The sequence below is a fragment of the Battus philenor genome, unplaced genomic scaffold (genome assembly GCF_028537555.1).
Source record: "Battus philenor isolate CCGP_79_NKW_IND1 unplaced genomic scaffold, ilBatPhil1.0.hap1 SCAF_4, whole genome shotgun sequence".
Taxonomy (NCBI): Eukaryota; Metazoa; Arthropoda; class Insecta; order Lepidoptera; family Papilionidae; genus Battus; species Battus philenor.
The window spans coordinates 4,635,569-4,656,476 of record NW_027181704.1 but is presented as its reverse complement, the minus strand read 5'-3'; the positions used below and the strand labels follow the sequence as shown (position 1 = coordinate 4,656,476).

General features: G+C 29.9%; 1 protein-coding gene across 1 annotated transcript; it reads left to right on the top strand.

Annotated features, from left to right (window-relative positions):
- The first annotated feature begins 1,343 nt into the window (after positions 1 to 1,343).
- On the top strand, positions 1,344 to 12,483 carry LOC137929031 (uncharacterized). The gene is made up of 6 exons (XM_068772074.1): positions 1,344 to 1,442; positions 7,193 to 7,280; positions 7,846 to 7,931; positions 9,263 to 9,370; positions 11,288 to 11,347; positions 12,397 to 12,483. The coding sequence occupies exons 1-6, from the start codon at positions 1,344 to 1,346 to the stop codon at positions 12,481 to 12,483; spliced, it is 528 nt and encodes a 175-aa protein (XP_068628175.1).
- Positions 12,484 to 20,908: the final 8,425 nt, after the last annotated feature.

Sequence of the window (20,908 nt, the reverse complement as noted above, 5' to 3'; positions counted from 1 at the left end):
ATCGAGTTTTAAAATAAATTCTCTATAGCATACACAATGGTTAAGTTATAGATTTAAAAACTGTAAGAAAAACCAAATAAAAAAGTTCATGATGTCAGAAATAATAAACAACGTAATGATAACACAGTAATAAAAGGTGTTTGCAAAATTTTTATTAGTTCATAATCAAATAAATTATTTTTTACAATCTAGAATAGATTTAAAGCTTGTAGTGCCCGAAGTTATTGATATATAATAAATAATTAATCTTTCAGAGTGATTGTTTTATGTAAGGTGATTAAAGTCATAAAAGCTCTAAAGCTTTTTGCTGTCATATGTGCCGTCATTCACACCGTATAATGAACATAAACATTAAGTTAATGTTTATGTTATATTCAGTGCATTTGAAGTCGAACCGAAGTTGGCACTATATGGCATTATTAATAAAGGTTTTTGTCAGTCAGTAAGCGCGCGGCTCTGCCACGAGATACACGTACCGCCGCGGAAAGAGCTAGCGCCTTCGAAAGTAAACAAATGTTGTGTGATGGAACGAGCGTTGATTATTTAATTTAATTTCATCGAGAGGAAGCCTTACTTACTAAGGTACATTATAAACTGCGACAAATATATTTAAAATTCTAAAAAGTATTTGTGGTATATTTTTTAATAGGAATGATTTTTTATTGACTTAGGTTAAAGTAAAAATATTTGCACAAAAATTTTTGTAACCAACAAATTAATACTGTAGGATTTTATGACACTTTCAACAATGTTTAAAATTTATTCTAAAAGTATTTTAAATATATACAGTCTTACAGGTAAAAAATCTCTAAAGGGGTGAATGGTTAGTTTATCTCCTGTCATTCAATGTACGGTGTATATTTTGTAAATATCAATCATGTTAGAAATAATAAATGATAATATATTAATAAAAACCTTTTTCAAAACTCAAATTATTACATATACTATATATATTACTGTTTACTATCAATCTATATTGCAATTTGTCCACAGACTTTGTATAACAAGAAGTTATTGGTCATGCTAATAGAAAAAATAAATTACTTTAGCATATTTTACTATGATCACATTGTAAAGAATGATCGGATATAGGTGTGAAAGCTGTGGTTTTTGTGACGATGCTATTCGTTCACCCCTTGCAATCGTCATGTATAATTAAGAAAATTAATATTAAACATTTTTGTAAATTAAACACAGACATAAGTATTATGATGAAAGAAATAATTAAAATTCTATTTCTATTAATATGTTAATAGTATTATAATATAAAAAATAATGTAATAAATACTATTTAAAGTTTACTGAATTAGTGACATGCCCTGAAGTCATTTCTTATTCGATAGATGAAAGCTTGGACGGCTCACGAACAAGACGCGTCGTTATCATGCTGTCGAACATTACATGTGAAACATGCTGCATATGCAAGCGCCTTGTATACATTGGTAAGGTACAATAATACTATTTCTCTTTGTTCAATATTTTATTTATTTTTACGCCTATTATTTATATAATTTGCTTTTTTTTTACTTTTTCCAAAAATATAATAATTTCATTTAAGAAAACTATTTTTTAACTATTAGAGTATAATACCTTAAACTTTTCATCTTAAGTGGTACTTTTCTCTTTATCATATAAATAAGTACATGCTTGTTATACGTTTATATGACTTTTCCAATTTAGAAACCGGAAACAAGAAAAGCATATTGTTTTTATTCCTAGTTGATATTTTTTTACTATATACACACATCAGGAGCAAAAATATTTTTTTGGCTTTCTTGTGTCACTTTTCTTTAGGTATCAGGCTCATCATTATAGGCGCAATATTTTTATCGTTATCGTTAACGAGGAAAGGATAACGTATTGTATTCTTTCTTTAATATTTTTATTATAAACATTCTTCTAGTACATGTCAATAAGAAGAATAGAAGCATCGATAACAGGAAAAAATATATTGATTCTCTTTATCATTAACGAAAAGAGTATCTCATAGCTAATTAGATACTTTTAATTATAACAATCAAAATACGTATGTTTTGTAATAGTAAGCATTTAAGAAATTAAATAGTTATAAATTATATAACATTTGTCTTAAGCCTCGCCTGCCAGTGTCATTGTAGATAGGTGCTAAACAATATGGTGATATTGCTCCATTATGTTATAAGGATACCTTAACTAGATAACGGTTTTATAGCACCTTAACTACATGAGATACACTATTTCATTACACAATAAAATAATGTTATTTGGGGCAGGGGAGGTGAGTTACGATGATCTGTGTAGAACCACACTATTATAAACGACTACTTTTCTGAAAAAAAAAATAATCACATAATAAGTAGCAAGTTTTTAAATAATTTTTCGTTGAAATAAAACTCTAGCATTGATTATGTATTTGTACTTCTTTTATTCCTTGCATCGTTTTGGGCAAATAATAATTTAAGTAAGTAAAGAAAATCTTTTGAAAAAACTTTATATAATGAAATGTTAAACGATTTATTATTTATTTCGTTGATTTGCTTTATAACCATCGTTATACGATAATATCTTGCCTAATCTTACATGTGAAAAGGTCATATTTTTTCATGTAATTTCTATCAAGGTTCATTAAAGATATAAGATTTTTTTGTATAATAATTGGCGTTGTCATTTATACTACGAAATATTTTCTCGTCCAATATTTCCCAATGGGCTCAAAACCAATATATGTTACCATATACGCCACAGAAAAGTTATCTTTTGCTTTGGGCCCTAATGGTAAACTCAAAATCGCTCTACGACACGTGGTGCTTTCCACGTCCTCGGATTTTGGAACCGGGTAGAAACAGGAATAAGGAGATCCAAAGACGTAATGACAAGTTGAAATGGCAATGGGGAGACCACCTAGCGAACAGAACAGGTCCTTGAGGTCTGCCCCGAAGCGATGGTAAGAATACATAAAGTGGATAGTTGATCTTGTTAAGATCGTCGTAAAATGCCGCTTCCTAACGGCCTTACTGGAAATCCACGCCGAATGACTAAACTGGCACGTTTTGCTGAAATAATGATGACGTAAATATATCATACATTATTGACAAATTAAAAAAAAAACTACAACTTTTTTCCTAATCATGGATTGGAAAACGTAATCCGTATGTAAGGTTTTCGAGGTTGCTGTAATTATGAGTGAGTGAATTCAGGGAAATGCACTAAGTGTAAAGTTGCAAATTGGAAACTTCGTGAGAATTTCATAACCACGAAGTGAATACAGTTAGACGTAGAGATGGTTTGAATTGTCAAATTTCTGAAAGTTTTACTTAACTTTGGCGAACTATAACTGTTTCCGAACATTCTGCAATGACGGAGTATATATAATAATAATTTAAAAACACTATCTGACGTTCCTCCTTACTGTTAAGTTAAATTTATATAATAAATTAGTTTTACCTTGCAATCATACAAATTATTACAAAATTGTTCGGATGCTCTGAGTATCGATTCCAGGTCAAATTAGAAATATGGACATTTCCAGAAGAACCAAGCTTACCGCTGTAACTTGAAAAATTGATCGTCTAAAGTGTTCGCGAGGCATATTGCTCGTGCAACCGGCGGCCGGTGTGCCCGCTTAGGGTAGAATGTTCTCGACTAGCGATCACGAGCCGGTAAGCGCTACATGTTTAGGCCCTAAGTGGACCGACGACATAGTCAAAGTCCAAGTAGTTGTTGGATACGGACAGCGCAAGACTGTTCATTGAGGCGATCTTTGAAAGAGGCCTATACTTTGTAGTGCGAGCCGATCAACTAACATTATGATGACGATGATTGCAAAGTTCGTTATGATTATCCGAGAAAAAGAAAATAGTACCCTCGATGATATAAATTTTAAAATAGAAGTAGAAAAACCACATCACTGGAAGTTTACTTTATTTGTCATAACATAATTTTAAAAAAATGTTAAATGAAAAATATTGCGTAATAGATGACCGTCTATACTCTTGAAACACTTTTCCCCCAAAAAATTAAAAACTTCGGGGATCAATCAAATTCCGTTATCGACGATGCCAGAAAGCCATTTGCTTAATCAAACGTTAAAAAATATTACAAAAAGGATATCAAACTCCCCGTTTCACTTGTAGTCAAAAACTTTTCTTATTTACTTTCCGTAATTGATTTATCTTTCCCTTAAAAATAATTAAATTTGTTGTTAAAGTATAATCAATCTGAATTTATCGTTACCGTTTTAATTCTAAACGATGGTTTTAAAGTGTACATAGTTCTTGGAAATAAGTATCAAAGCTTAAAAGACGTGAATGTATAGCTTATTTGCTGTCAATTAATGCTTGGTACACCCCATACAACAATCAATGGTTTCAAAGATTCAATGTTATTTATACTTACTAAAAACATTTATTTTATTGAAGGTTTAATCAACTTTATATTGTTGAATAATTGGGAAGTGCCTTCAAAATCACTACATGGTTTAAAAGGCATAGAATAATAGGCAGTGATGTATTTAATTGTTCCCGTTACTATTTAAAAATATAATAAAAAAAGTATACAAATCACATAAAAGAATATATTGTTTTTATAGCTTTCTGAAAATAAATAATAAGTCTTTAAAAATTAAATATATACATTAGCCCCTTTAACTTTTATCTTCATTTTTATCCAATATAAACGGCTCTAACAAAACAAAACATTGCTATACTGACACGAAAATAAAAATTAGATGTAACACTATATAATGTACATTTATTCTAGGAATATAAGATGAAACGAGTTAAAAATCTAGTAATTTCAATAAAAACGGTCTCCTAAAATCGTCTTTCCAATAACTGTCTTTTTATGTCACACAGTTGAAATCTTCTCTCCTCGGTATTGTAAGCTTCGATAGCGAGAATAGTGCAGCTAGCCACACCAGCACATCAAGCTTCCGCGCAGCCCTTTTCCTCGAAAGTTTTTCTTTTCTTAATTATCTACTTTTTTACGGGTATAATAAGGTCATGTTTTTAAACTTATCTGTGCACATGACGCTGCATGTTTTCTAGCGACTTTCAAATCTAAAATGTTATATCTAATTAACCAAAACACAACACAACGATTTATGATCGAATATACATACAGAATGATTGGTTATAGGTGTAGAGGGTTTCAAAGGGGTGATTGTTATAGCTCATTGGTTTCAAAAATAGTTAATAAAGTAGTTATAATATTGTACGCAATTAAAAGTCGGACTACTATTTAATAAAATTTATTATTAATTACTATCTGTCACTTCAGGCTTTGTACTTCCAGAAGCTATTAACCTGTCGCATTACAATAGAACAGAAATTAATGTTACATATTTCAGAGACTTTAGGTGTAAAAGCTTTAAAAAGTTCTTGCTGACAAATAAGCTATGCATTCTTCCAATTTTTTACGTCTATAACCGATCATCCTCTTTGTTTTTTTAAACAATCAATCCCCCTAAGCATTTCGTACTTAACTTTCATGAAATTTTAGTTACCCTATATTGAGAATTTCTGTAAGTCAAAAGCACAGGTCCATTTGATGAACAGAATCATGTCTTAATGGAACTTTGCTTAAAAACAATTGTAAGAGTTGTAGGGGGAGGTAGCGCCCCGCTGAGCTGCAATTTTGTTTGTCACTTTGAGCAACGTATTCCTGCCGTTTGAATTTATATTGCTGAAGTGAGTGCACTCACATGTTAGTGCACTTAAAATCTGTCGGCGTGCTCTGTTCAGAGTTTATCGTTTTAAATTCTTTTTAAAACCAAAAACGTTCTGGCTAATTTTTTTATTATTTCAGTTAAAACTCTACGGTTTATTTTAAACAGTTGAATTTTTTTTTATAATTAGATTTAATAACGTTTATGAATCAAATCTGGAGACTTATTTACAAATAGCTGCAATTTATACAAAATATTTAATCTAAATACTCTAATCTTCGCATTTTCATATTAATAGTCAGTAACGAATTACGTTGTCTTTGAAAAACATATCTAGATACAGGTCGCTTTCTACTGGTCTCATTGGAAATTAATAGAGGAGACCTATGTCCAACAGGGGATGTCTCCTAAATGATAATGATGATGATGATGAATGAGCGAACTACTTCTTAATTAAAACAAAAACTTTTGCTCTCACTGTACTGTACAATCTGCGATAGTTCAAACACTACAAAGAATAAAAAGATAGTTTACACAAAACAAATATATTTTTTTCAATATGATAACATTCGATCGGAGTTGATATCAAACACTAAGGGCTTCTACAGGCTAATACTATCAGTATCCATTGTGTATATCTTGTTTTTATAAAGAAAAAATATACCAATAACTTTTTCATTTGTGACTAATTTAGACACATAAGAAAGAAATACAAATTATTTTAATAGCTTGTATTTCAATTCGATAAATAATTTCAAATGATGAGGTTTTTCTTTATAATTGATGAATATTTCTAATTTTCGTTTTTTAATAAATTTCTAAAAAAATTTTACGTATTGCATCTCGTAGTATACGTATTAACTTGTAATTATTTCTTGTCTAACGTTTTTCTTCTTACTTTCTTCGCCGCTTCCTCGTGACTGTAGATCGTGGCCAAGCACGTCAGTTTCATCTACCATCTTTTTACAGGTTGTTCTATACTGTGAAAGTATAATCTAATGTTTTTAGAACAAGTAAGAAAAGGACTAATATATAGCTACTTCGAGACTCGACACATCAATCGACCAAACATTACTCCCGAGGATGCCCCGTGGAGGGGTGAAACGCTTGTCGAGTGATTTAACGGTGGTACTAGTGTAATTCGCATTGTTTGCCGCACGTGCATTTATCAGCGGGCTGGCGGGCGGTGCACTTTATTGCACGACTACTGCTACATAACGGAAGTAACTATATATTAGTCCTTTTCTTACTTAGGATGGGCTTCCGCAAAGTAACGCTGAATCTATTAAATGTTTTTAGAACAACTTTAAAAAAACGTGAAATACATTTCGCGTATATTTTAGTCATAAAATTTTCTTAAATAATCTAATGTTTGGTATCTCGAAGTCAATGGATTTGACTTTACTAAAATATCTTTTGATTTCAACAATTGTTTTTAGTTACAAAGCCAGTATATAACAATTCAAAGTGAGTATTCAGAATAATGTTCGGTGAACGATCTTCAAGACTTCGTTGTGTCACAAATAACTAATTATAACTTTATTTCAGAATATATCGATACTTGTGGTGCTGCTATACAGTTGGAGAATTGGTGTGAATGCGAAGAGGTACAAGGAATTGGATGATGTGTATTACGGTGATCACTTTATATAATTTACGACTTACACTTTCGAACCGAATATTTTAATTCTTTTTCATGAATTATCTCACTGACCAAAGACAAAAATGTAAGAAAGTTTTATTTCCGGGGAACTCGACGATTGTTCATTTTGTCGGTTCAATCATTGTTCAAGACCAATGTAATTCTGTTAGGATGAAATTAATTGAGCCGTGTTGTGGCCCGTCTATCAAACCGCTGTCGAAAATAATAATTACATCGCTCGGAATGTACATAAATTTCCATCTACGAGACGTTTCCTTTTTTAAGACATAAAGGAGTTGCGACGAAATAAATGAAGGTATTTTCTACCCATTACTTTCCGCATTTCGTTTTTGTTAGGATAATTTATATAATCCTACTACATATATTCCATTCTTTATTTAAATTTAAACATATTTTACAGAAATAGTTATATTGTTTTATACCAATTTAAAGAACATATATTTAAACATTATTTTTACAATGAGAAAAATGTATTCAATAATAAACTGATATTTACATTAAATCAATTCAGTGTTAAAAACTTGTGTTTTGATTTCAGGCGTACAAATAGCATATTTCGCAATCATTGGAACGCAAATGTTCATGATATTATTAAGCATTTTCCTCTTTTATGGCATTTATAAAGTAAGTATTAATTTTTGTATATTGCTTCACTCACAATCACTTCAATAATACTTGATAAAAATAACCATTTTATAATTGACTTATGTAATATTTTCTATCTTTCCCCTCACTTTTAAATTAGTTAATTTTTCAAAAGTACAAAGTTAACTTTACGTCTGAAAACAACTTTATGATGTTTTTTTGATTAATTGTTTCCGCACAAAGATGCCTTCATCTATCTTAGAATAAGATTTATGATGATGGTCCGTTGTTGCTCGCGAAAAGTGATGATATTTCTCATTTCCACTAATTGGGTCACTAATGCGCACTTTTTTATCGCACTACATTAGCGACAGCGATTTGTTTTCATCTCGTAATGTTACATTGGCATGTCTCTGAATGGAAGTGACATCTACTTAATGAGTACAAAAACACATTCCATTTTACGTCCAGCGAACCAGTCTCATTTCAAGTTTACAATAGCTATTGTTATAGCATCACTTTATTTAAAATTATTTATCAATTTACTTGTCACTTATTTAAGATTTAATATTCCTTATTTTGTTTTTTATTCATAACCAGTACTACTTTGGTAATGGCCTTTTTGTAACAACTTTTTAGTGATACGCTTATTTTCGTAAATAGTTAATGTATAATTTTTGTGCAACCCCGTGCTTTGCAAAAAACAAAAGTTAATCATCTTTTTCATTATTTAAACAATAATCTGTAAAAAAATAAAATAATTTTTTTCCAAGGTTTTTTCCAATATTTTTAACTTTTATAAGTTTTAATGGTTATTGGATAACTTCGAAATTTCACTAATAAAATAATTAAAAAGTTTTGATTAGAATTAAAGACGTAACTTTGTAATAATCAACGGTGTGTTTTTCTATTTTAAACACTGCGAGAGATTAGTATAAGTGGAAGTATATTTCTATTGTAATGCATATCTTATTTTTTATTTGTTTACATACTAAACGCCTTTTTAATTTCAAATGATTGATGTCAAATGTCTAGCAGCCTGGAACAAGTGTTTTAATTTACTCTCTTATGAGGAAAAAATTCTGAACCTTCAACAAAAAAAAAACAATTAACTAGTACTTCAGCTCATTTAGAGATTTTTTTGCAAAAAAATATGTCGGGTCATTTTTATTTATACATATTTCTCCTTTTATGTTTTGGCAAACCGAGAAAGCCTCTTCCGTGCGAAGAATATCAATTATTTTTGTAATACTATTGCTATACGCTCCACGAAAGTCCACTATGCGATTACAAGAATTTCACATTAAAACAACTTTAAGTATGTAACCTGTAATTTGTATATGTATATCTAAATAAACCTTTTTTTTTAGGAAAACGTGGCGTTTTTAGTGCCATGGGTTGTAGGATGTATGACATTCATGGCACTCGAAGCGATGGCCATGGTTTACTCTAATATTTTAAGAGATCATGTTAACAAGGTAATGTATTCATTGAAACTAATTGGTACTATGATTAGCCTTTAATATAAGGAATCTATTGTTTTATTATTAATATAATAATTTACGGTAGCCCGTCACAAAAATCAATGGTTTTAATAAATAACGTAATTTTATATTTTGAGAATAATTATTTTCAAAAATTTCGAATTACTACATAATAAAATTTAATATTGTTTATTTCTTGTCACTGCAAACTATGTACTGCAAGAAGTTATTGTTCTGACACATTGTAATAGACAAAATCAATATTTCAGAGTGTTTATTTAAAACATTGTGTTCGGAAACAGGTGGTTGGTTGGCAAATAAGCTTAACTTAAACCCTTTCAGAAGCTATTATATCTATAATCAATCAATCACCTGTATAACAAAACATAATTATTGTTATTGATATACAGGTATATATGAGTAAGCCTTTTTGCTGAAATTTACAAGGGGTGATGTCTGTAGCAATGTAAATGCAAAGAATATTAAATATACTTTCAGTTTAATACTAAATTATTATCATATCAGTACAATTGATGGAGTATATTATATTATAGATGTATCCTTTGTTTAACTGACGCCCCTCAAACATTGACATTTCGTATTTACCTGCCTTGATAATAACATTCCCAAAAGCTAAATAAACAATACCCGAGTCGGTCGTGTTTCCCCTAAATCAACAAAACATGAACACGTCAAACGGGAACTAATCCCCCGGATGCAATAAATTGTAATTTACAACTCGAAAAAGGCACGTGTCAAAATTCGTTCATAATTAATATCAGATTGAAATTACTTACGGAATGTATTACGTTGTATTTCAGACTTACAAACCTAATTAAATGTTGAAATGTTTTATGACAGTTAAATAATGATTGGGATAGGATTGACTTTGATATAAAATTAATTAAATCTTTTATGATAGGCCTTATACAAAGGCCAAAGGTAACCCAGAGAGCAACGGAGAGGTCTATGCCCTGAATTTAGGTTCGAGATCGAATTACAATTGAGGAAATCCGCAGAGGAATTAAAGTCACCCATGTAGTTCGAAGAATTTATCATTTGAAGTGGCGAGAGTACATCACTCGCGCAGCCAACGGCTGTCGAGGCCGAAAAGTTACTTGAGTGGCGATCACGAGTCGCGGCATGATGCCTCACTAGGTAGACCGACTACAAAATCATGATCACGGGAAGCCACTGGATAATCACTGTAGCGATCTTTGGAGTCTTTGTATCTATCGGGTGACATGAATTAATAAAATCTCTTATTTTTTATAGAAGAAGGAAGAAGAAATATTCAATATAAAACAAATATTTCTGTTAACTTATCTTGACAAGTCCGAAACATACATACATTGAGAATGTTTTTACTTTTCATATAATAAGATAAAACATTTCTTTTCGAATCCAAACTAAATAAAAAAACTTAAGGATTAATTAAAATATACAATAGCTGATTTATTATATATGAATTTCCTAATGTATAGCCATTTAAGAGAACTGATAATAATATATATTTGACAGTGTTCGATCTATAAAGGAACGTTATTAGCAAAAAAGCATTCACTGTACTTGTGTAATGATCGCAGAGCGTTTTACAGTTTGGCGAATTTGTATGTACTTTTTTGTCAAATCATTTTTTTAATTAATAGTGAGTGATAAATAAAAGTAAACCTTACTACTTCGACATATGTGACGCCCAACATGAGATATGAACCCATGGTCGAGTCTCATACTCTACCAACTAAACACAGTAACAACAATGACAATTAATAATTATATAACAAGCCAGAATAACATATTGCCTTGTATCATGATAGAGTATTTATTAGACGTCAATGTAAAAATCAATATCACATTGTTACCCTAAGTCAATGTACGTGTAAAATATTAATGAATTAATTTTTCTTTCAGCAATTCGACGCTATATGTAAAGCCGAGATATCGTTTTTAATTCCGAGAATCCTCTTTAACGTGAGTAATCTATTTGTTTGGACGTCGAATGAAATTTCTGTTTTGTTTAAATATTATAAAATAATTTTAGGGTAAGATTTTTCATCTACGATTTATTTATTTGTGTTTGCAAAATTGCTTTAGGTGTGGCCTCTAAGTAACAGTATCCTTAAATAAAATATTTTATTTCTATCAACACCTGCACGATAGTGCGTTTTAAGCTTTCCAGAGAAACCTAAGACATGACCAGAAACCTTATACATAAAATAGAATCATACATATGTTATGTAAAAAATGTAATAAACGACTGCATTCATATATATCACATATATAATATTGGGGCGATTTACAACAGCCGCCATATTGCACTGGGGATCACAGCAGTCTGGAGCTATAGAACTTAGATGTTCTTCACACGGGCTTCTAGATACTTTACCGCAAGCCATTTCCTAATAAAATCAAATTTGTAATGGCCTTATTACATTAGAACATTACAGTGATCTATAAACGACAGCTTAAAATTAAGTTTACGTTAGTTCATAAGGCGCTACTTAACAAGAAGAACTAACAAGGAACTCATGGTGATTAGTAATTTTTTTGACGATTGTTTCGATAAGAAAAAACAATTTCAAATCAATTTTAAATTGAACCCAGTCTAAAATAGTGTAATATATCTTTTGACAGAATCTGTGCTTAACATTTTTTTTATTTACTAAGAGAAATTTACCGCATCGCTTAGTTTGTTATGGAATCGAATATATTGACCTACAAATGAGTAAAACACATAGTAAAGCCTAATAGTGGGTACAGCAGGTTTATTTTTATTCCAAAGATTACATTGTAGGAGATCACTTTTATGCACATATATGTTAGGTTATCGTAAATAAAGTATGAGTATAATATATGTTAGTGTCAAACGGATACCGTTATATTTGTTTAAATTTTATGGCTCGTTAATTGTAACGTTATTAAAGCCGACACAACAAGCACTTTGCTTAACAAAAACCTTAACAATTATTCTCGTTTGGAAAACATTTATGTCAAATGACTTATGGCTTATATTTTTACAGTGTTTGTGTATATGGTGCGTGCTTCGACTTTATCACTTGTTGCGCGCTGGTGTGACGTGGAAAGGATCAGCGCCTATAGAACTGTGACTATTGCCTCCAGGTCACTGCTTGCATACCAAGGGCATAGACTCAGGACATCTAGATTCAGCACCGTGCGAGTCTAGCCTGTTACTTGGCAATGTCGAAAGTGATACAGATGCAAGCTTACATTCACTCTGACAATTCTTGTGTTGTGCGGTTTCTTCTGCGGTATAATTGTTCTATTACGTTCATGTTTAATTTTATTATTCTCTTATTTAACGTTAACCGAAGAAGATAGGACAATTATTATTAGAATTTTTTTTAATTATTTTAATAAACAAAAATAAAATCATATTATCGTATAACATCATATTTTTAAAATTCGAATAAACATTATTTTTTAATGTTAAAAATAGTAGTCAATTAGTTAGAGAACTGTCTTTTAATGTATGTGTTTGTACGTTTTATTATAAAATGTACATATTTAAGTTTGTTTACAATAAAAAAATGGAAGTATATGCCATTGCTTGCTGTTTTTGTACTGACAATATTAAAATTCCTTGTTGTTTATTCAATGTAAACACTGCAGCTTAGTTATTTATAGACCTCCTATTAAGTTTTACATATAACAATTGACATTTTACTGTTATACAAAAGGTAGCAGTTCTTTTAGTGCACTGAAAATTTGTTGATAACATCAGTACATATTATTTAAATTTTGTAAATATAGTAATTAGTGTAAAGTATTATTTGTAAATGGAAAAGAAAATTTAATAAAAAATTGCATAAAAGTTTTAAAAATGTTACGGATTACGTAAAAAATAATAACGCTTGTAAATAATTTAGAGAAAAATGTTATCCGATAGCAAAATTAAATTGTTTAAATAATATAAAACATGTTATTTATTAGACAGGAATGATTTATTTAAAAAAAATTGTAAATATTCAACTGCGTAAGTATTCCCTTGTAATAAATATAAATAAATAATAATAAATAACGAGATAATTGTTTCATTTTTTAAGTGTATGTGTTCGTGTTTCTAGATTATAAATAGGTAAATAAATAAAAGAGATAATGTTATAATAAAGCAACAAGGCATCAATTGAAATACGAAACAAGAAAAAAATATTATTAGGCAAATTTTTACCAAATTTGTTATTTCATTGGTTCTTTTTTACGGAAAACAGACTTGAAAATAAATTCAATTTTTTATGAAATAAATTAATCTGCTAAATCTGAAAGACTCTACGGATAACAAATCCGGAAACATTAAGAGCTACTTTTGGTTTAGCAACTTCAATGAAAAAACTCTTAACTTATTTATGAATGATCCTATTTCCATTAAACGTTTCTCCTTCCGTATAAATAAGTGAATACTTTGAATTAATATGTTCTTCTTTGTTATACATTCAAACTATTTTTTTATTAGATTCATGAAAGTAGTCGATTACAAACTATGAATAAAGTAAACGAGATGTGCGATTTTCTAAATGCGAACAATATATACATAAAGAGTAAAATTTAAACTTGAGTTGCACTGTGATTAATATGCAAACATTAAAGATGTTATTATTTCTAGCTTCCTTATTTAAAACGTATTGACATTAATAATATCTATTTCGTTAACATATTATTATACGTTTTATGCGCCTCATCGACGAGTACTGACCATAAATAGATCAATTATAGAAGTCGAAAGTCACACAACAGTGTGACGAAGTAGAATAACAATTTAGACGGCTATTGGAACAAGGCATAGCAACTTTAAGTTTCATTACCAAATCAGGGCTGTCAATATTACCGTTTGATATTTTTTGTAGAAAAATCGCATCTACTACCTTACATCTACCTGCGTAACTTTGTAATCTTAAAACTAAGAAGTCTTTTGATGTCCTTCCAAAAAAATTGTCTTTAATTGTCAGCTTATATTTTTTTAAAAAGTCTCAATTCCTTATTATCGGACATTATAATAAAAAAAATTAAATTTGAATAAAAAAAAAGAAAAAAATTGTTTATAATTTTGTAAATAATATATTTAATGATGTATTTCCTCAGATTATTATCCATAAGTTCCCATTTACGGTGACTACATGTATATGTCTGAGAATAATGTCAGAAGAGCCCGATAGGATAGAAATTAATATCATATTCAGCACCCCTATAAAAATCTTAATTACAAAAAATCCCTCACAGTATTATAAAATTTTCATCGTAGTTTTTGTTTATTTTACTTCTCAAGTGTATTACATGGTTTCTTAGTGACATTACATTGGAGTGTTTTTAATATATACACAATTATCCACAAAACTGTTACTAATTTTATGAAGGTATACAAAAACGTTTAACAAGCCTATCTTTATTTCTAGCGCTGGCTTTACGTATATCTCTTTTTTTAATTTTTGGTCTCCTTTTTGCACATAGATCTTATTGTCACATATACCGACGATGTACCACACTAATATTTTAATTGAGTTACATAACTCAATATGAAATAAAAATAGGGGAGTAACATAAAGTGACACATTTAAATGCTTAAGTAAAACTGTAAAACAATTGAAAACCGCGACTTTGTTCGCTACCTCGACGCTGACTACAAGAGGTTTTACAAAAGATCTCGCTGGAAAATCTCACCTGAATGGACCCATATTCAGAGAGCTATCTGCAGCAGAAACGTATTCAATAGAAAAAAAAAACTATATCGTGGAAAATGCAATACCCTATTTATATTACAGAAAATATTAAAACTGAATAAATTTTACAAACAATAGAAAAACTGTGTGATTTGTTACATAACATCAAAAATAGTTTACAATACCTTTTACTAACCACTTATGGCCTTTGAAATACGCCTTGTTATTTAATGGATTTCAATTAACTTGTCCTATTTTTTCTCATCCAGCTGATTAAATGTGTTTCGACTTTCTACTTACAAACTCAACATTCACTTCTCTCATCATCAGTAACATTAGCAGGTTTTATGAACTGGTTCGCAATGCTACTTAAGTGTTTTCAAATTCCTCGGAAGAGTGAGGGTAGGAAACAGACGGCACCCAGCCTGTAACGTCTTTGATGGTAGCAAAGATCGATAGTTTCCCAGGCCGCTACATTCTGCAACCTTCGAAAAAGACCAGTTGAAAAAGTGCTGCATTTAGTCTCTCTTCTTCGACGAATCTTTCGACGAATTTACATCTTAATAATTTGTCTTACACTTACAATTTCGAATCCACTCGTTCCGGGTGCAAACTCTTAAAGAAATCTCAAGCATAGCCCTCTCCATGGCTCCTTCAGTCTTCTTAGTTTATAAAAAAGGCCGGTACTAATGGGAATTTCATTTTTGAGAATAAATTACTATAAGCAAAGTGTTTGTACCTACATCATATCATCTGAATATAATTATGATTTTTGCAAGTAAAAGTAAAATGAAACTAAATTTTCTAAATAATTGACACCACAATATATTTCGCAGCAAAATAAGTTTAAACATTAAGTGATTTGTTTAAATTTATTTTTTCAACATTACATATTGTGTTTATGATGTTTTGCTGATGAACGTATCCACACGAAAATTTAAAAAAATTCGAAAGTTTGTTAGTATAAAAAAAGAAAATAAATCCGGTGTTCAATATTCTACGACTATTTTTAACAGAAATGCAAAACGTGAGCTTTGAAAGTTTGAATAAAAACTTTTATAGCAGATTTTTTTTTAAAAACGCAAACAGAAAATTAAACGTAATCACACTAACACCATTAGAAAATTTAAAGTAACTTCATCACGATAAGTAATTAATAAATTAATTTTTATCAAGCTTAATAGCATATCAATTAAGTTCATTATGAATCATTAGTATAGAATATGTAATGTACTTTAATAAATAAATCAAATGCCGCTTCGTTAAAAAGTCTAACAATTAACCTGTTGTAACAACCCATGTATAACCAGCCTTTTTGTAATTAACGTTGGGGTGAGCTATGTCATTATAATTTCTAAATAGCTTGTCGAACCTTCCTCAAATATAATTTATCTATGCCATGTACTACAGAGCAACATTAATTTCAGAGTTAATTTAATTTTGTAGGCACCTGAGACAGCTGACGGAGGGTAATTGAATAAATGGTGATGATGTTTTTTCGGTTGTTCGCATGGTTGCAAATAACAATTTAAAAGACATTAACACTGCAATCTTTATCGGTAGCATGCTTGTCAAAAATGACAGTTTTTTTTTTTAATGAAGCAAAAGAGAGTAAATAAGGATACGGCGATGTATACAGCAATTTAATTCTGTAATACTTTTTAACGCAAAAACGACATTCTTCACGCCTGAAAACAGTAACTTCTTCAAAAAATATTCTTCTTTTCAGACCTAAGACCGACAACCATGTTTCTTACTTGTTAACCTTAGACAAGACAATGTGTGTTTAATGAATAAAATGTGTTATGGGAAGATGATCTTAACCAATACGTATAAAACAACACAATATGGATCATCATCGTTCACTATCTGCCTACAGATCTCTATCTTTCTGATTCGATTTCAGAGAAAATCCGAACATAACCCTCTCCGTAAATCATTGAGATACATTAAGCTTGCCAATTAGGCCCGCAGACCACCGACCACCGAGAGACCACGTTTCTCTAACATAAGTTATTACTGATTATGGATCTTCGTCTTTGGGCACTAAGATATATTTAACGAAATGTTTAGCAGTTGAGTTGGATTCGACTATTGACCGCCTTCTCAAAATTGGACTTAGAAATATTTACGAGTCAAAATTCAAGAATCGCTCTGATTTTGGGATAGGCAAGACACATAATTCGTATTGATTTCTTTCTTAGATATACATATATACTATACATTTCAAGACTCTGAAATATATACCAATGTAATATTTTAGATTTTCCTTATAAAATTAACAAAAACTTTAAAATTTAAATGGCACAGTTGTAACTATTAGTTACATACGGAGTATATCATGCATATAGAGACAATTAAATGTACGAAAACTAAAACGATTATTAGTCATAACCGACTCTTTACAATCTAGAAAAGTGTCATATAAAATTATATTACATTTGAAAATATTGTTTAATGGGAAGAATAACGCATAGCAAAGTTCACTTAGAAAAATTCATATACTTTTTATTTAAAAAATGCCATCTCTATTGAAAAAAAAATCTCTAAAGAAAAATGTTACCTAAAACAATGTTTATGAGTCGTCAAAAACGTGCTACGATTAAATAATGTGATAAAACAGAAGGAAGACAAATAAGAATTGTATCTCATTATCTACTTTTTATTTCTTTAACTTTACGAAAACTAATTAAGACTTATAAAGATTGTAGTCTAAAATACGCTCCAGCTGTCAATGTTAATAGGAAACTTTTGTTTGAGAATTTTTGACAAAGGAATTTATTGTGCTCAAAGTGTACTCCAATTTAACATAAATTGACTTTATTTTCCTTTATTTTATTACCTATTAGGAGAATCTTTCGTCTGTTATCATTAAATTTATTTAGAAATAAGTAACTGCAAAGCATCATACTACATATACTCATATTTTATGCTTGATAAATAAAAACTTTTTAAAAACACTTAAAAAAAATTATAATAAATATGCATAATATTAAATAATAGCTTCAAGCTGCAAAATCTGACATATTTTGTATTAAATATATGTATGAAAAATAAAATATTAGTATTAAAAATTTGTTATTACTGTTTATTAAATATATGTTGATTATTGAAGTTGAGCAATAGTAGCCTAGCGGCAGAGAAATGAGACTTGCAATCGTAGGTCACGGGTTTGATTCCCGGTCCGATACAATGAAAATACAATATATAATTCACACTTTGTGCATTAATAACATAGCCACTGCTGCAAACAAGTTTCCAGCGACGTCCTCTGCGTACCATAATACTACACTGCAATTGTTAACCCGCCTACCATGTATAGCAATAATGGTTTATCCCCCAAAGGCATTCCTGGGGAGGGCCTATGTATGCCAATAGGCGTCTATGGGCCGGAAGGAAATGATATATGGTATGTTTCGATTAAATATTTAAAAATAATTTTAACCAAAAATAAATGTTTAAATAAATTCAAATATAAATGTATTCATAAGAGGTTTGGAAGGTCAAGAAATTCTTCTTTAAAATCACATAATCTATACAAAATCGGTAAATAAAAAATTAAGAATGACTACATACGCCATATTTAAGGTTTTTATTGACATCACAAATTTTACTTTATTCTGAACAGTATAGACTATGATAAAGAACATGACAGTGTCTAAATTAAATAAAAGTAATCTATACTAATCCAAACATGTGTCATAAAATATCACGCATACATTATTAAGAAATCAAAGAAATAATTCGTATGAAAATATTTTTAATAAAAAAAATTTGTGTATTATATATTCATAATTTGTTTAACGTTGTCATAAGTTATTCAAAGTGACATAGAAATATTTTTTTTTTCAATACATTCAATTATTCATGTCAGCCGATAGATACACATTGCAAGGCATAGATCTCCCCAAAGATTGCCAAAATGTACGATCTCACATTGCCGTATCCGGCGATTTTAATTATTGTTATTTGCTTAAATACCTAATATGAAACAAATTTGTTTTAATTAAAAAAAAATAATGTCGTAAAGCAGTGATACAGAGCGGTATGGTCATTTTTAATATAAAATAAACATATTTTAATTCAATTACGCATTAAATGATCAAATACTGAGCTTTCAAAGAAGACAGAAAAATTAATATTTAGTTTACCTGCTGAGAGACAGGAGTTTCCGACAAAAACCACAAGAAACATTCTGAATTATTTACATTTACAGCCGCTGCTCTGCTATTCATTTCTTTAAAGGTAGACACGACTCGCTGCCGTCTCCTCGACCTCACTTCAGTACAACTTAAATATTTTCATTCTGCATGAAAATGGAAAAACTTTTTCTATTCTAATCACATTACACTATACCTAAAGTGCTTGTTCTTTTGTTTACACAGATTTTACTGTCTACCTTTATAAAAGAATATTGTAAATATCATACCGAGAACAAATATTAACCAATTTAATTATTTTTAACAGGATTTTATACCTGAACTGTAATATCAAAATAAATAGAGAAATAAGATTTTAATAAGAATTTCTTTTACTTCTCGATCTTTCAATCCTTGACAGATCGAGGAAAACCAAATCTCTAAAACTAAGTCCGATTAAAGTTACCAACCAGCACAGAACCAGAATTCCAGTTTTGGACAGTGATATAGCTCATATTCAAAAAAAAATCGCAATCATTTCGTTTCGTTACTAGGTTACGTTCGCTAGCGTTACGAAGCTTAGAACCAGATGAATACTTCATGTCGTATTCGAAGTTCAAAATTACCATCAAATTATCCTGAAATACCGCTGTGGCTGGGATTATGTATTTGACATTGTTGCAAATGATAAGATCTGTTGTTACAATATTGAAACCAAGAGACAATATTTACAATGGTTGTTTCCTTCATAGAAGAATCAGCTACGAAAAATTATGAGAAAAACAAGCATAGAGAAAAGGATGACCGCCTTGTTCTTTGATTGTGATACTACATACTATTATAAAACACGACAGAATATTATAAAACAATTATTCTCCAAAACAAGAGAAAAGCAATAGTAGAGAATATTGTGTTAGGAAAAGTTCAAAGATTCCTAATCAAGAGTGGACATGCATAAACTATCAAAGATATCATTTTAAAATATATCAAATCATTTATTAGTCGAAATATAGTTTAATTTTTAGCATTCTAAAAACTTTTCGTGTCAACTCTCATCAACTAAAAATCATACTTGGGTAGTTATCTCACTAAAGAAGGAAGAAATACAGGTACGAATGGATTTCCTCGGTCGAATCTCGAAACACGTATAACGTTTTAGGCCAAAAATTTAATGAAAAAAAATATATACGTTACAAGGAAAATGTAATTACATTATTACTGACGCCTTGGAGAGCTCGAAACAAAAAAAATCAATGTTTATTATCAAGACATTAAATCAATTAATGAAACGATCTCTTTGAAGTACGAGGTAATTATTTTTTTAATGAGCCGCGATGAGCCAATTTTAACATTAATATTGTTGTAATAATATTTTTAATATTAACTAAAAAAAAATAAAACGGTCTCGAAACTTGAATATATTGATTTATTTGGTCTAATTAAACATCCCATCCACAAGTTTATCAAGGACAGGTGACATTGTTGTGAATCGATAGCAATATTAATGACAATGTCCTTTAAGTCAATGTGTAAAATTTTCAACACAATTTCAATGATATCAGAGTTACATACCATACTATACTACATATTTTTGAGATTAATCATATTTTTGAACATAAGCGTGTCCTTTGTTTGTAACAGATAATAATGAAATATGTGATTGGCCCACAGACGCCCTCTGCAGGGTATAGGCCTCTCTCAAAGATATTTATGGAGAGATA

Coding starts and splice junctions, on each gene's coding strand:
- LOC137929031 (XM_068772074.1), top strand. CDS start 1,344: ATGAAAGCTTGGACGGCTCACGAACAAGACGCGTCGTTATCATGCTGT. Junction 9,371..11,287: donor TAAGAGATCATGTTAACAAG/GTAATGTATTCA, acceptor TTTTTCTTTCAG/CAATTCGACGCTATATGTAA. Junction 11,348..12,396: donor TTCCGAGAATCCTCTTTAAC/GTGAGTAATCTA, acceptor ATATTTTTACAG/TGTTTGTGTATATGGTGCGT.